General features: G+C 38.3%; 1 protein-coding gene and 1 pseudogene across 3 annotated transcripts in view; one reads left to right on the top strand and one right to left on the bottom strand.

The window, feature by feature from the left end:
* Nucleotides 1-394: 394 nt before the first annotated feature.
* CUTC (cutC copper transporter) overlaps nt 395-15,553 on the bottom strand; it is a 33,077-nt gene continuing 17,918 nt past the window's right edge. For all 3 annotated transcript variants that reach the window (XM_006064573.4, XM_006064574.4, XM_025274325.3), the window contains 3 exons: nt 5,735-5,762; nt 2,142-2,247; nt 395-903 (listed from right to left, as the gene is read on the bottom strand). In XM_006064573.4, coding sequence (XP_006064635.1) covers nt 789-903; nt 2,142-2,247; nt 5,735-5,762 — 249 coding nt within the window. In that variant the 3' untranslated portion in view covers nt 395-788. The remainder of the gene's footprint in view (nt 904-2,141; nt 2,248-5,734; nt 5,763-15,553) is intronic.
* LOC112581688 lies at nt 3,896-4,057 on the top strand (annotated as a pseudogene).

Below are 15,553 nucleotides of genomic sequence, written 5' to 3'. Positions count from 1 at the left end.
CCATTCTCCATATCTATGGCCTCAGCTGAAAGAAACTATTATTCTGATAACCTCGCTAACCTCCCCAGTTCTCACTACAGGTCTTTCTAAATTGTCAGATGAACCTTATGGTTAAGTCATTTCTCTTTCTGGTGACAGAGACAGAAGTAACCTGATGAACAAAAAGATCGCTTCTGGCCTTTATAAGTCTAGGAACTTTTACATCCTACTTCCCAAGGCTGAAAATTTTTATGCTATACCATTTACTTTATATCCTTTGCATCTTGCCCAGGGTAACACATCCAAAAAGTACATAATAAAAAGAGAAAATAAAATTAAAAAACAACAAAAAATCTTCCCTCTAATACTTGGCTACAGATTGTATTCAGGGTATGAATAAGAGATGCTACCACAATAGAATGGCAATTTTTATTTTACAATGACAAGGCAAAATAACCGCTATTGAGTTGACCATGAAGTCACATTTGAGTTCATACCTTACAACTGAACTTTCCCAGTTCAATTAATTCCACTGAAAACAGACTTAAACCTCTGTCTGCAGAAGAAGTGTAGGCCAGATTTAACCACGATGATGGAGATGGCTGACAAGATTAAGCAAAGAAGATGACTGTACTCTGTTTCAAGTTCTTTTTCTTCTTGGAAACATTCTCCATGGTAAAATAAGACTCAAAATAAAGACAGACTGTCCTGGCCAGAGAAGGTTAAAGCTGTCATAGAGAACTGTAGACTATTCTTCTATCTTTGTCTGGTGATGTCTGGTGATATCCATGTCTCTCAGAGAGGTCTGGCTAAACGAGAATATTCTTTGCAATAGCATTCAAAGTCCTTACTTGGGTCACATCTGTAACCTTTAGAGAATATTCTGAGTTAGAAAGAGAGGCTCCCATAGCAACAGAGGAATTTCTGCAATGGAAATAATAAAGAAACAGAAAATTACATAAGTTGTTAAATGAACCCTCCTACTGGCACTTCATTTTAGGGTAGATTTCATGGCTCAAGAACAAGGACCTTGCACTAACATATTTCATAATTTTTATTAGTTACTTGAAACACCTAGTGTCTAAATATACCAGATAGTATATTTGGTTTTATATCTGGAATTGTAAATCTAAGGCTCTTGCTTCTTTTATATCTCGTTTTCCCCAACTTATAAACAGAAATAATCAATTAACTATTAAATTATAGGAATCCTCTCAAGTATGATAGAAAACACATAATAGTTTAAATTCCTTAAAAGTGATAAAATTTCAAAATGACCAGAAGTAGGGAATTCCTTGGTGGTCCAGTGGTTAGGACTCTGCTTTCATCACCAAGGGTGTGGGTTGACTCCTTGGTCAGGGAACTAAGATTCCACAAGCTGTGAGACATGGCCAAAAACAATAAAATTAAAAAAAAAAAAAAAAAAGAGAGAGAGGGTAAAAGTGAGGAAATATTTAAGTATTAACAGTAGGAAAGATAAAAAGGACTACAGCTCTTCCATCCTTATTACCATAGAAATTAACTTTGCTAAAGGAGATCACAGGTGAATGGGCACACATACATATCTACTTCATCTGAAGCTTAGTTGCTGAATTAGAGTTTACTATTAACTGGTCTCGGAGAAGGCAATGGCACCCCACTCCAGTACTCTTGCCTGGGAAATCCCATGGATGGGGGAGCCTGGTAGGCTGCAGTCCATGAGGTCCCGAAGAGTCAGACACAACTGAGCGACTTCACTTTCACTTTTCACTTTCATGCATTGGAGAAGGAAATGGCAACCCACTCCAGTGTTCTTGCCTGGAGAATCCCAGGGACAGGGGAGCCCGGTGGGCTGCTGTCTATGGGGTCGCACAGAGTCAGACACGACTGACGTGACTTAGCAGCAGCAGCTAAGTCACGTCAGTCGTGAACTTAGACCATTAACTGGTCTAAGTTCAGTAAAGCTTTAAAGATTTGGAGGTTAGCCTATGTTCAGAAGAGCCTGCTTATTTAAGGCAGGATAAGAGCCACTCTGCAGTTAAAAAACTTTAAAAATGACTAATACTTACATGCTAATCACAACATTCTATTCATTAATCATGCCATCAACTAAGGTTTTCCTATTTGGAGAAGTAAAAATTAATCCCATTCCTTTTAGTAGGAGTCAAAGAAGTCATTTTTACCGAAACTTCATTCCTGAATCTCTAGCCGACCGAGCAGAACAGTGGAATTCTGTGGCACCTGAACCCTCAAGGATCCTCTGCAGATTTCTATCTGTTATGCCACCCCCTGTTGGAAAGAATAAGTAATATAGTAAATAGAATAGATTTTCACATAAAATTTAGTGACTAATATGACTGCTAGCTCTACCTGGAATCTTCATACTGAAATTCCTCTTTGATATTCTCTCCTTACTCAGCTAAAATGAATTTAAAAACAAATGATGAAAGACAAGAATGCAGACTCTGGAGAACAAAAGATCAAAGAACCTTTATGACAGAACTGTACATGCCCACTGGTTTGTATAACAATGATCTAAAAGATTACTCTGGGGCAAGGAAAATAATTGAGTACTCAAGCCCTGCTTCCCCTTAATTAAAGCAAAATCAAATTAAAAGCAAAGACTCAGAAACGTATCTCAAAGAGAAAACCTCAAAACAAAATCAAAAACAAAAACAGAACATCTCCAAGGTTCTTTCTCTGGCCCATAACACACGGATTTCACTGGAAATGGGAACAATGCAAGGTGTTACACAGTTTCTTTATTATAATGCCAATTTTTAAATTTCATTTTACAGAAGAATTTGATTCTAGTTTATTAAAATTGCATAATCAAGGATTTTATGACTCATTTGTTTTGAGGAACAATCTTTTAAATGTCTGTATATAAAGAATTATATTCTGAACTGATATCAGATTAGATGACTGTTAAAATATGTATTTTTTACCTCAAGCTATTAAAGTTGCTTGAGATCAACTTTATTATGACCAACCTAGACAGCATATTAGAAAGCAGAGACATTACTTTGCCAACAAAGGTCCGTCTAGTCAAGGCTGTGGTTTTTCCAGTAGTTATGTATGGATGTGAGAGTTGGACAATAAAAAAGCTGAGCACCAAAGAATTGATGCTTTTGAACTGTGGTGTTGGACAAGACTCTTGAGAGTCCCTTGGACTGCAAGGGGATCCAACCAGTCAATCCTAAAGGAAATCAGGCCTGAATATTCATTGGAAGGACTGATGTTGAAGTTGAAACTCCAATACTTTGGCTACCTGATGCAAAGAACTGACTCACTAGAAAAGACCCTGATGCTGGGATAGACTGAAGGCAGGAGGAGAAGGGGACGGCAGAGAATGAGATGGTTGGATGGCATCACCAACTCAATGGACATGAGTTTGAGTAAGCTCTGGTAGTTGGTGATGGACAGGGAAGCCTAGTGTGCCACAGTCCATGGGGTTGCAAAGAGTCGGACACGACTGAGCAACTGAACTGAACTGACTGATTAAAGTTGCTGAAATAACTTGACTTACACACTCTTTCAGACTCATTAACTTTTTTTTTTAGTCATATAGTACAACAACAACAAATACCACTGAGCCCTAAGAAAGAACACAGACTGAGAGGTCAGATTTATTAGAATCCTGGCTTTACCACGGTGGCCCTTCACAGCTATGTGGCCTTGGATAAATTACTCAAGTCCACTGAGCCTCAATTTTTTTCATCAAAGAGGGATAGTATTGCTTACTTCACAAACTTGTTGTAAGGATTAAAAGACAAATATTTGTTATTTCTTTCTAACAAATAACAGAATATCTGGTCACTGAAATACATGTTACTCAGTTATCAGAACATAAGTAATACATTTCCCAAACACAGATTAACAGTTGGGACTTGAAAGAACAACTAGTTCAATACCTTTTCTTTATAAAGATAAGGGAATCGCTTCTTGGCCTTTTGGCTAAGATCAAGTGTAGTATAAAGATAAGGGAACTGGAGCCTAAATTATAAGCTTCATTATGAAAATCCTCTAGAGGGAAACTGCTATATTTTATCTTTATATTTCCCAGTGATGGACACATATTAGGCTGATTTACCCAGGAATTTTTACTTGCTGGTATTTATTTACATGAAATTATCATAATTTATTTATAGATCTACTCAGTAAGCTCCTCAAGTAGAAGGATTACTTCATATACATTTCTGTGTTTTTATATCTACCACAGAACCTGGCATATAATCAGCATTTTCTTGGTAAGGTTTGTTAAATAATCACAAATACTTTGGATATAACATCATCTCACTTAAGACTATAAGCCTCTTGAGGAAGTAGTTTCTTGTGTAACTCTGTATCCCAAGTAGTGCCTTGCACATAGCACATAACTTAATAATTACATATAATGCAAAAGCAATCTTAAGTTAACAACTGTCTAAGTGTGGGTATTAGTCGTCAAGACTAAATACATTTAGTCTTAATGGAAATGCATCAGATACAATTAAGTCTCTTTAAGATTCCCTAATTAATCTCTTAAGGGTCTCAATTTAACAGATAATGTATGCTTTCTGTCTGCTTATGTTTCAGGAACTTGCTACAAGTCAAAGCTTTCCTAAAATTCTGACACTATACCTCTATTTGGCCTCTTTTAAAAAGTTTTCTTATATCTATCACCATTTGACACCTGGTCAGTCTTGGCATTACTGGTACTAAGACAACCAGACATTATATGCCTTCTGATGTGATGAAACATGAAGTATACAGAATTATTGTGAACTATTTCTACCAAAAATATTTAACCAGAATCTAACCAAGCCTTATGATCTAACTACCAGTTTACAGGAAATACAGAGACTAGGAAATACATGCTAAACAATATTGAAAGGAAACAATCCAATAAAACCAGAAATTAGGACATTTTATAGCGTAAGTGGTTCAAACTTAACGCTATAAAAGTATTGGCCGACTATTAAATGGTATTGTAGGGAATTACTGTTTATTTTGATAGATGTGATAATGATCTTGTGGTTAGATGCCCACAATGTGGTTAAAATGCGCCCCCCCTCACCACCTTTGAAGAGAAGTATAAAGTGTCACAATGCCTTTAATTTAATTTAAGATGCCTCAGGATAAAAAAAGATGAGACAAATATGACAAGATGTTAAATACAGAAATTGAGTACATGAGTATTTATATGCTATTTTCTACTTTTTTTATCTGTTTGAGAAATTTAGTAAGAAAAAATTAAGACTGTCTTTATATTCATCTCATTCTGGATCTAGGTCTGCTTATCTAATTCTTTAAAAACTACTGACTTCTAATGAGCCATTATGTACTTAATTGACCTTATAGTTATCATTAGGAGTATGTGATCCACCTGTTCTGATTACAAGAATTTGCTCATCAGAGATTTAAAAAAAATTGAGTATTATATTATTCAGGGATATTACCTAAACGTTTACTTATACTTTGTCACCAACTAGGACATGTGGCCCTAATCCAGTGTAGCAGCATCAAACCTGGTAAGTAAGCATCACCAGAAATGAGCATCTACATTCACAAGACTGTATACTATGGGAAAGCAAATGTGGAAAAATCCCAATCCTTATCTGCTCTTCTCTGAGCTAAACCTCACACAAAGTTCTAAATTGCAGTCAGGATCTCCCAATCTTAAACATTTTAATAAAATTAAACACTATGTGCTAATACGTCTCCCCATACTGTCCTGCCTCTTTTGCTCTTCCTTCCCATTTTCAGTGTCATACTAGTAAATGGCATTACTTACCTGGCATTACCACAATCCTGCCTTTGGCCTGAAAAAATAAAAAAAATTAAACAAGTTAATTTTAATATCTTTCTCTTACACAGGATAGTAAGGCAGCGAAACAGAAAAATAACTATACTAAATTACTACTAATATCTAATTTCAATAGATCTTTTCTAATTCTTTGGAATCATGCATAAGTAAAATGTTCAGCATACTAATTCCTTCTATCCAGAAAGGTTATTTTATTGTATTGCTTTAAAGACTTGTACTGTTATGAACGTAAGAATAGGAGAACTAAATATAAATACTAAATAATCACATCACCTTAAGAAAAACTATTACTGAAAAATAACACTCATTTTGAATTCTTGGTATGCAATGGAATCAAAGTTCAGTTCATTCGCTCAGTCGTGTCCAACTCTTTGCAACCCCATGAATCACAGCATGCCAGGCCTCCCTGTCCATCATCAACTCCTGGAGTTCACTCAAACTCATGTCCATTGAGTTGGTGATGCCATCCAACCATCTCATCATCTGTTGTCCCCTTCTCCTCCTGCCCCAAATCCCTCCCAGCATCAGGGTCTTTTCCAATGAGTCAACTCTTCACATGAGGTGGCCAAAGTATTGGAATTTCAGCTTCAGCACCAGTCCTTCCAAATAACACCCAGGACTGATCTCCTTTAGGTTGGTCTGGTTGGGTCTCCTTGCAGTCCAGGGGACTCTCAAGAGTCTTCTCCAACACCACAGTTCAAAAGCATCAATTCTCTGGTGCTCAGCTTTCTTCACAGTCCAACTCTCACATCCATACATGACCACTGGAAAAACCATAGCCTTGACTAGACGGACCTTTATTGGCAAAGTAATGTCTCTGCTTTTTAATATGCTATCTACATTGGTCATAACATTCCTTCCAAGGAGTAAGCGTCTTTTAATTTCATGGAATGAAAGTAGTTGAATTTAAATAAGATTTTAGTATAAAAGAAAGAGCATAGCATAACTGTAAATTACCGGGGGTGGGGGTGGGGGGTGGGGAGAGGAATCTGTTCAAATCCTATATCCTCAAATCCTAAATACAGGAATTTATAGCCTATAAATTCCCTACCATATTATACCAATTAAAAAACACCAGAGGTCCATTTTATTGGCTACTAAATAATAAAATGAACTATAGGAATTAATTTAATTTCTGATAATTCCAGAAGATAGGTATTAAAATCTCCTCACTTTCATTCTAATTTTTATTATATTTCCTAAATAAATTTAGGTGATATATACTCAGTATCACTCAAAATCAAAACAGAAATCACCCTTTTTACAAATGTATACTCAGTGGAAACACTAGTAGCAGGTAGGTAATAATAACAGATAAAAATAACATGCTACAGCAAGCTCACTAATATGCAGAATAAAACCCTGATCACATTGCTCTATTATGAAAGGTTTTATTAAATGTCACTTGATTCACTCCTCCATCCATCCAACAAATACATTTAAGTGCCTACCATATACCAGACACTGTTGTAGGTATGGGGACTACTGTGATCGAAGGGGTCCAAAACATGGCTGTGTGCTATAAAAATGATTTTGAGCTGAAGGCTCAAATTCCTTACTTGCCTAAAAGCAGAGACTCCCAAAAGAACTAAAAAAACAAACAAACCAAAAAACCCTCCACTGTCATAAATCCCCCCGCTGGGAGAAACTCATCAGCACCACAGCCAAACAGACACTATCAAAAAACCATCCTGTCTCCCATATGTTCTTCTAATGATCCAATTATCCTTCCAAAAAGTCATTTGTTTTCCCATAAATGCACTTTCTCCTTTCACTTCTGAGTCCCTAAGTGTACTCTATCCCCTCCTCTGCATCTATTAAGATGGTTTATAAGCCCCAAATTCTAAGCACCTCTTTGAGTCACATTTCTTTGTGAATGCCCAAATATACATACACATGTGGTCACAATCTTTTTTTCTTGCTTATCTTTTTTTAGTTTATTTTTGAACCTCAAAAACTGAACCTAAGAATGTTCACTTTTTAAAAAAAAGAGGGTAAAGAAAAAGTTTTTCCTCTCTGACATGATGAGCAAGAGTAAGTTCCTACTCTCATGGGGCATTCATGTTCAACAAAAACAGATAACAGATAACAGATAAAATATAAATATTTTATATTTATAAAATATAAATACCTAAAGTAGCCATCATGGTCAACAAAGAGTCCGAAATGCAGTACTTGGATGCAATCTCAAAAACGACATAATGATCTCTGTTCATTTCCAAGGCAAACCATTCAATATCACGGTAATCCAAGTCTATGCCCCAACCTGTAACACTGAAGAAGCTGAAGTTGAATGGTTTTATGAAGACCTCCAAGGCCTTTTAGAACTAACACCCAAAAAAGATGTCCTTTTCATTATAAGGGACTGGAATGCAAAAGTAGGAAATCAAGAAACACCTGGAGTAACAGGCAAATTTGGCCTTGGAGTATGGAACAAAGCAGGGCAAAGGCTAATAGAGTTTGCCAAGAGAAAGCACTGGTCATAGCAAACACCCTCTTCCAACAACACAAGAGAAGACTCAACACATGGACATCACCAGATGGTCCACACTGAAATCAGATTGACTGTATTCCTTGCAGCCAAAGATGGAGACCCTGTACAGTCAGCAAAAACAAGACCGGAGGTACCTGACTGTGGTTCAGATCATGAACTCCTTATTGCCAAATTCAGACTTAAATTGAAGAAAGTAGGGAAAGCCACTAGACTATTCAGGTATGACCTAAATCAAATCCCTTATGATTATATAGTGGAAGTGACATATAGATTTAAGGGACTAGATCTGATAGACAGAGTGCCTGATGAACTATGGATGGAGGTTCGTGACATTGTACAGGAGACAGGGATCAAGCCCATCCCCAAGAAAAAGAAATGCAAAAAAGCAAAATGGCTGTCTGAGGAGGCCTTACAAATAGCTGTGAAAAGAAGAGAAGCGAAAAGCAAAGGAGAAAAGGAAAGATATAAGCATCTGAATGCAGAGTTCCAAAGAACAGCAAGGAGCGATAAGAAAGCCTTCCTTAGCAATCAATGCAAAGAAACAGAGGAAAACAACAGAATGGGAAAGACTAGAGATCTCTTCAAGAACATTAGAGATACCAAGCAAACATTTCATGCAAAGATGGGCACAATAAAGAACAGAAATGGTATGGACCTAACAGAAGCAGAAGATATTAAGAAGAGGTGGGAAGAATATACCAAAGAACTACACAAAAAAGATCTTCACAACCCAGATAATCACAATGGTCTGATCACTCACCTAGAGCCAATTCCTGGAATGTGAAGTCAAGTGGGCCTTAGAAAGCATCACTACAAACAAAGCTAGTGGAGGTGATGGAATTCCAGTTGAGGTATTTCAAATCCTAAAAGATGATGCTGTGAAAGTGCTGCACTCAATATGCCAGAAATTTGGAAAACTCAGCAGTGGCCACAGGACTGGAAAAGGTCAGTTTTCATTCCAATCCCAAAGAAAGGCAATTCCAAAGAATGCTCAAACTACCACACAATTGCACTCATCTCACACACTAGTAAAGTGATGCTCAAAATTCTCCAAGCCAGGCTTCCGGAATACATGAACTGTGAACTTCCAGGTGTTCAAGCTGGTTTTAGAAAAGGTAGAGGAACCAGAGATCAAATTGCCAACATCCACTGGATCATAGAAAAAGCAAGAGAGTTCCAGATAAACATCTATTTCTGCTTTATTGACTATGCCAAAGGCTTTGACTGTGTGGATCACAATAAACTGTGGAAAATTCTGAAAGAGATGGGAATACCAGACCACCTGACCTGCCTCTTGAGGAACCTATATGCAGGTTAGGAAGCAACAGTTAGAACTGGAGATGGAACAACAGACTGGTTCCAAATAGGAAAAGGAGTACATCAAGGCTGTATATTGTCACCCTGCTTATTTAACTTATATGCAGAGTACATCATGAGAAACGCTGGGCTGGAAGAAGCACAAGCTGGAATCAAGATTGCCGGGAGAAATATCAATAACCTCAAATATGCAGATGACATCACTCTTATGGCAGAAAGTGAAGAGGAACTAAAAAGCCTTTTGTTGAAAGTGAAAGAGGAGAGTGAAAAAGTTGGCTTAAAGCTCAACATTCAGAAAACTAAGATCATGACATCTGGTCCCATCACTTCATGGGAAATAGATGGGGAAACAGTGTCTGAATTTGTTTTTTGGGGCTCCAAAATTACTGCAGATAGTAACTGCAGCCATGAAATTAAAAGACACTTACTCCTTGGAAGGAAAGTTATGACCAACCTAGATAGCATATTCAAAAGCAGAGACATTACTTTGCCAACAAAGGTCCGTCTAGTCAAGGCTATGGTTTTTCCAGTGGTCATGTATAGATGTGAGAGTTGGACTGTGAGGAAGGCTGAGTGCCGAAGAATTGATGCTTTTGAACTGTGGTGTTGGTGAAGACTCTTGAGAGTCCCTTGAACTGCAAGGAGATCCAACCAGTCCATCCTAAAGGAGATCAGTCCTGGGTGTTCATTGGAACACCCAATGGTGTTGAAGCTGAAACTAATACTTTGGCCACCTCATGTGAAGAGTTGACTCACTGGAAAAGACCCTGATGCTGGGAGGGATTGGGGGCAGGAGGAGAAGGGGACGACAGAGGATGAGATGGCTGGATGGCGTCACCGACTCAATGGACATGAGTTTGAGTGAACTCCAGGGGTTGGTGATGGACAGGGAAGCCTGGTGTGCTGCAATTCATGGGGTCGCAAAGAGTCGGACACGACTGAGTGACTGAACTGAACTGAAATACTTAAACATACAATGAAAAAAAATTAAGCAAAGAAATAAAGAATAAAAAGGAGAGGAGGCTGTTTCATAAAATTTATTAATTGTTAGAGAAATAAGTAAAACAAGGCTGTTTAGTATCCTCAAACATACTAAAGCAAAATACCCACAAAACTAAATATTTACTATGTAGAAAGCTGAAATGAGTTTAAGCGTAAAAAAAGTCATATTTACTGTAACTGTTTCTTCCAACTGAAAGCTTTGTAAAATATGGACAAATGTTTGAAGAGATGAATCCTATCGCTTTTTGGGGGGCCTTTCAAAAAACGTTATTTAGAACTATATGCTTATCTTGGGCTATCAAAGTGACTTGCCAATATAGACCATTTACTAAATGTCAGATGTATGCTGAAGCAATCCACAACTATTCTAGGAGGTCGGCACTTTTACTATGCCAACTGGCACTCATTATGCAACTTTGTAGGTAAAGAAACAAGTTTAGGATGGTTAGGTAAACTCCCCAAGGTCACTGTTAATAAACAGCAAGTTTGATGGTTAAGTAAACTGCCCAAGTCTATTGTTTTTTGCTCAATAAACAGCAAAACTAGGATTTAAACATAAACCTTTCTAATCCCAAATTCTATGCTTTCACCAGTATATTACACAGCTACAAAATGGCTTCAAGAAGTAAAGTTGGGCTTCCCTGGTGGCTTAGTAGTGAAGAATCTGCCTGCCTGTGTAGGAGACACAGGTTAGATCCTTGGTCCAGGAAGATCCGATGCTGCAGAGCAACTAAGCCTGTGAGTCGCAACAACTGAGCGTGTGCTCTAGAGCCCAGGAACCTCAACAACTGAAGCCCACACACTGCAACCACTGAAGCCTGTGCACCCTAAAGTCCGTGTTCTGCAACAAAAGCCACTGCTATGAGAAGCCCACACCCCACAACTACAGAGTAGCCTCTGCTTGCCCCAACTAGACAAAATCCTGCTCAGCACCAAAGACCCAGCAGAGTGAAAACTGAAAAATAAAAAAGCAAAATTAGTATGCTCTTACTTCTATGTGCAATCTAGAAAAGTAAAACACAAGAAGCAGAGAACAGAATGGTGATTACCAGGGGTGGTGAGGTGATGGAAATGGGAAGATGTTGGTAAAAGGGTACAAAGTTGCTACACAGGATGAATTAAGTCTAGAGATCAAATGAATAGCATGATGACTATAGTCAATATACCTGTACCGAATACTAATAATTTGCTGAGAGAGTAGATGTCAGGTACTTTCACCAGACACGAACGCACGCACACATACCACACAAGTGTACTAAATGAGCAGCTGAATACGAGCTTGACTGGAACCATTTCATTCTGTATGCGTGCATGCTGAGTAGTGTCCAACTCTTTTTGACTCCATGGACTGTAGTCCACTAGGGTCTTCTGTCCATGGAATTTCTCAGGCAAGAATACTGGAGTGGGTTGCCATTTCCTCCTCCAGGGGATCTTCCCAACTCAGGGATCGAACTATCATCTCTTGCATTGGTTGGTGGATTCTTTACCACTAAGCCACTAAGGAAGCCCCTTCATTCTGTATATATAAATCAAAATATCATGTTGTACATAGCTGTGTTAAATATTCTTATACACTTATTATAAATAAATTTACTTTTTAAAGTAAAAATTATATATATTTAAGGTGTACAATGTGATGTTTTGATTTACATATACAGAATATGTATTATTCTGTACATATACAGAATGAAAATCAAAATATCACATTGTACATCTTAAATACATATAATTTTTACTTCAAAAAAGTAAATTTAGTGTATAAGAATATTTAACTTAGCTCTTCCTACCAAATGACTAAACTACAAATCTGTCTCTTTCTCACACACAACATTTTGAAATGCAACATATGACTATGACAATTATTCTCTATTCCATACTGAGTAACCATTAAAAAATGGAAACCTGATTCATCAGTTCTTCTATTTCAAAACCCTTCAGGCTTCCCCCTTAACCAAGGATAAAATGCAAACTCTTCAATAGTTTAAAAGGCTCTGGACAATATTCTTCTCTTCACATTCAATTTTATAGTCATTCTTTAGTATCTTAATAAGTTATGCTCACTTTTGTTTCCAGGCCTTTGCATATACTATTTTGTCTATAAGGAGCATCCTCCTGACTTTCCCTCTCTCCATTCCAGTTTAGACTGATGGCCACTAATCATCCTTTTAATGAGTAAGGCATTGCAGTGTGGGGCTTTCCTGGTGGCTCAGTGGTACAGAATCCAGTCAACGCAGGAGACATGGGTTCAATCCCTGATCTGGGAAGATCCCACATGCTGCAGAGCAACTAAGTCCATGTGCCACAAATATAGAGCCTATGCTCAATGGAGCCCAGGGGCTGCAACTACTGAAGCCCAAGCACGCTAGAGCCTGTGTTCCATAACAAGAAATGCCACTGCAGTGAGAAGCCCAAGCACAGGAACAAGAGAATAGCTCCCTTTCTTCACATCATCTAGAGCAAAGTCTTTGAAGCAACATAGATCCAGCATGTTCAATAAAAAAAGACACTACAGTGTGGATGTCTTTTCTTCTGGGAAGCTAACTGCTGTGAATCCCAGCCCTTCAAATCTGGGGTTAATTCCTCTTCAGTGTGCTCCTACAGTACTTTTTTTTTAAATATGGCACTCTATTGGAAGTGCCTGTTGTGCACTAGTTTGCAAGGATAGTGACTACACACACACACATGCCCCCTGGTCAACAGCATAGTACAAACGCCCTGCTGTTCAGTTCATAAGTTGTGTCTGAGTGTTTTCGACCCCTTGCACTGCAGCAGGCCACGCTCCTCTGTCTACCACTAACTCCCAGAGTTTGTTCAGATTCATGTCCATTGAGTTGGTGAAGCTATCTATCTTATCCTCTACGGTCCCTTTCTCCTTTTGCCTTCAATCTTTCCCAGCATCAGGGTCTTTTCCAATGAGTTGGCTGCAAATGCCTTGTACCTTGCACGTGTGCTAAGTTGCTTCAGTCATGTCCAACTCTTTCGACCCTATGGACTGTAATCTGCCAGGCCCTTCTGTCCAGAAGATTCTCCAGGCAAGAATACTGGAGTGGATTGCCACGCCCTCCTCCAGAGGATCTTCCCAAGCCAGGAAGATCAAACCAAACCCTCATCTCTTATGTCTCCAGCATTGGCAAGCAGATTCTTTACCACTAGTGCCACCTGGGAAGACCCCTTGCACCTTAATATACAATTAATAAATATACACTTAATAAATAATAAATAGAAATAAATATTTCTAAAGCCAGTAAGCTGACTAGAAAAGTTAATCTGATTCTCATGTGAAATTTCTGAAAATTATTTTCATGACTATAGAAAAGTAATCATTAGCAGATGTCTACACAAAAAGACTAATTATTAATAATAGCAGTAACAATAATAGTCCCTTGGACTACAAGGAAGTCAGTACTAAAGGAAATCAACTCTGAATATTCACTGAAAGCTGGGAATTTCCAATATTTTGGCTACCTGATGCGAAGAGCCAACTCACTGGAAAAGACCCTGATACTGGGAAAAGACAAAAGGAGAAGGGGTCAGAAGACGAGATTAGTTAGACAGAATTACCGATTCAATGGACCTGAATTTGCGCAAACTCCAGGAGATAGTGAAGGACAGGGGAGCCTGGTGTACTGCTGTCCCTGGGGTCACAAAGAGTTGGATGTGACTTTGCAACTGAACCACCACCACAAATAATAATTACAAACACTAGCATGTATCATAAATCAAGCACTCTGCTAAAGCTCTTACCAAGAGCATTTCTTATCTTTCACATTATTTCTTGAAAGTAAAAGTGAAAGTGTTAGTCACTGAGTCATGTCTGACTCTTTGTGACCACATAGACTGTAGCCCACCAGGCTTCTCTGTCCATGGAATTATCCAGGCAAGAATACTGGAGTTGGTTGCCATTTCCTTCTCCAAAGAATCGTCCCCACCCAGGGATCGAATCTGGGTCTCTTACACTGCAGACAGACTCTTTACCAACTGAGCCACCATGGAAACCAAGGCTCTTACCAAGAGCATTTCTTATCTTTCATATTATGTTTTAACTCTACCAATTGTCGGACAAGACTCAGCGACTTCGCTTTCACTTTTCACTTTCCTGCATTGGAGAAGGCAATGGTAACCCACTCCAGTGTTCTTGCCTGGAGAATCTCAGGGACGGGGGAGCCTCGTGGGCTGCTGTCTATGGGGTCGCACAGAGTCGGACACGACTGAAGTGACAGCAGCAGCAATTCTACCTTACCTCTATAAATCCTCAGAGCAACCCTATAAAGAAGATATTAAAATTATCTCAATTTCACACAAGGCAACAGTGGCTTAAGTGCTAGTAATCTACTCAACATTAAACAGCAAACGTCAAAGCTCTCTCAAATCCAGAACATTCTCATCTCAAGTCCATGTTCACTCATTTAGATATCTCTGGACTGGTGTGAGAAAACAGACATACTATTAATATAATTACAAAGCCATCTTCTAACTATTCTACAAATGATGCGAACTCACAAGAGGAAATCACATAAGAGATAAACATATTTCCTATCTTGATAGTTGGGGAAGGATGAGAGAAGAATAGTTTTAGAATTTTTCTTTTTGGCTGCACTCTGTGGCACAGAGGATCTTAGTTCCCTGACCAGGGATGGAACCCATGCTCCCTGCGGTATTAGTGTGGAGTCTTACCCACTGGACTACCAAGGAAGTCCTAGTTTTAGTTTTAGAATTCACCTCCAAATGATAATTTTCTCAAATTTCATGCAGGAACCCCTGAGTATACACAGATCGACAGTAAGAAGCTATGCATCAAGCTATGCAATGATGATGGCAGAAAAAAGGTAAAATTTGCTGCAGTTATCCAAAGTAGATCAGCTGTTTAATCACTGTCTATAATTTGATGTTAAGAGCCTTGGTTACTAAAAATGCTATGTGAAAGAAATAAAAGTTATATGTTACTGCCTGCTTGCTACAGAGTACCCCACAAA

This window comes from Bubalus bubalis, chromosome 23 (assembly GCF_019923935.1).
Source record: "Bubalus bubalis isolate 160015118507 breed Murrah chromosome 23, NDDB_SH_1, whole genome shotgun sequence".
In the NCBI taxonomy this organism is placed as follows: domain Eukaryota; kingdom Metazoa; phylum Chordata; class Mammalia; order Artiodactyla; family Bovidae; genus Bubalus; species Bubalus bubalis.
This window is presented reverse-complemented; position numbering and strand designations above follow the sequence as displayed.